Source organism: Sesamum indicum, linkage group LG2, assembly GCF_000512975.1.
Source record: "Sesamum indicum cultivar Zhongzhi No. 13 linkage group LG2, S_indicum_v1.0, whole genome shotgun sequence".
Taxonomy (NCBI): Eukaryota; Viridiplantae; Streptophyta; class Magnoliopsida; order Lamiales; family Pedaliaceae; genus Sesamum; species Sesamum indicum.
Window position 1 is genome coordinate 1,540,303 of NC_026146.1, and position 1,640 is coordinate 1,541,942.

The window sequence follows — 1,640 nt, forward strand, 5'->3', positions numbered from 1 at the left end:
ATATGAGCCACATAGAATCTGATGATTACTTTGAACTCTAAAACTACAGTGAAAAAGTGAACCTGATGGACAACCATGAGAGGAAGATGTAAATCCTACCAAGAGAGAGCTAAAACCCACACAGGAGAAGAACCAGAAAGAAGGGGGCATTAGAGCATGGGCTACATCTTGGATCAAAACCTTTATTCAGAGAAAGCTCTCTAGAGCACAAGGAAGCTAATATTTGTTACTGGTACTGATGAATCTTATGGATATTAGACCATACGTTATACCCTGTTTACATCTCAATAAACTGCAATAGTCCAGTGAATTTCATGTGCACTAAATTCAGTCCATGAATGTCAGGTTTCAAATTTTTGTGATTTAGAATGACATTCGCATTCTTTTTTATGACAATATTGTGGTCAATATTGCTCTAATATCGAGATCAGGAAGTTGGATCTGAAGAACTTTAGCATGTCAAGAGCATTTTACATAAAACTCATATTCTCAGCCTTCGTACGTAAATATTGAGCCACAAGCAATGAATGTGGATAAGTAAAAAAAATGTAGTAATCCACAAATATAAGCAAAGATATACATTACGTTAAAGTTAATGCTTGAACAAGACAATTCACCCTGATGAATCATTTGTACAGCTATTATGTGTAGGCATAACTATATATGTTCAAAGCTTTTACACACTTAGTACTAGAAACTTGGTAGAACTACCACTCGCAGCACATTATTCTGCTATGTATCTGAGTGAGCTAACTGTTATTTAAGTTATCACTGCAACTACTTCTGGGAGGATGAGCATATATACTTAAAACATCAGGATCTTTTACAAATAAAACTCAGCATTAGAAATTATGGTACAATGAAAATTACAAGAAATATAAGAGAGAAATTGATCAACACTCCAACTCTACCATAAAGCAAAACATGAAGAACCGTTTTCACGACAAAAGGGTAAACAATATACACAAAACAATATAGAAATATCAGAAAATTTCTGACCCAATTTCTCTATTCAACACGCCGAAAACTATTATACCTAATTTTCAACTATTTTCTGCACAAAAACATAAACCTAAACCAACAAAAAAGAGTATAATTCAACCAAAGCATTAGGAAAAGGAAAAGGAAAAGGAAAAATCATAAGCAATTGCCCAGCCCTCAACACATCAAATTTTGAAGTAAAATATACAACAAAGAAGAAAAAAGGATTCACAACCTTTGGGCCACTGTGCAATAATCCTTTCTTTAAGAGATGTCACAGTTGTACTAGAATTATACTTGCTTGGTCCAATGTCACTTCCATCAGCAAGCCTGAATTTGAGCTCAACCAATTCATCCCCAGCCATCAAACAAATCTCAGAATATTTATGGCCTCAAATTCTTACAACCCACAAATCAAATCAATTACAGCACAAGAAGAAAGCAGAAATCCACCAATTCTATTACAGTCCAAAACAGAAGCCTCAATTCAGGAAAGCAAAACCATAAATACAGATCCCAGATCAGAACTAAAAGGACAGTCTTTGAGTATTTCCCAGAAATCAAGAACCACAAAGAGACCGACTCTCAAATCAAAAGGGATTCGACTCTTCCTCAGCAGCAAATATCTCCAAGAACCCAGATCAAATTTGACAAAATTT

General features: G+C 34.8%; 1 protein-coding gene across 1 annotated transcript in view; it reads right to left on the bottom strand.

Annotated features, from left to right (window-relative positions):
- The window catches only part of LOC105176817 (membrane-anchored ubiquitin-fold protein 3), a gene marked incomplete at its 5' end in the record, with an annotated part of 4,547 nt that extends 2,916 nt beyond the window's left edge, over nucleotides 1-1,631 (bottom strand). The window contains 1 exon segment of the mRNA XM_011099738.2: nucleotides 1,217-1,631. Within this exon segment, the coding sequence (XP_011098040.1) occupies nucleotides 1,217-1,346 (130 nt within the window).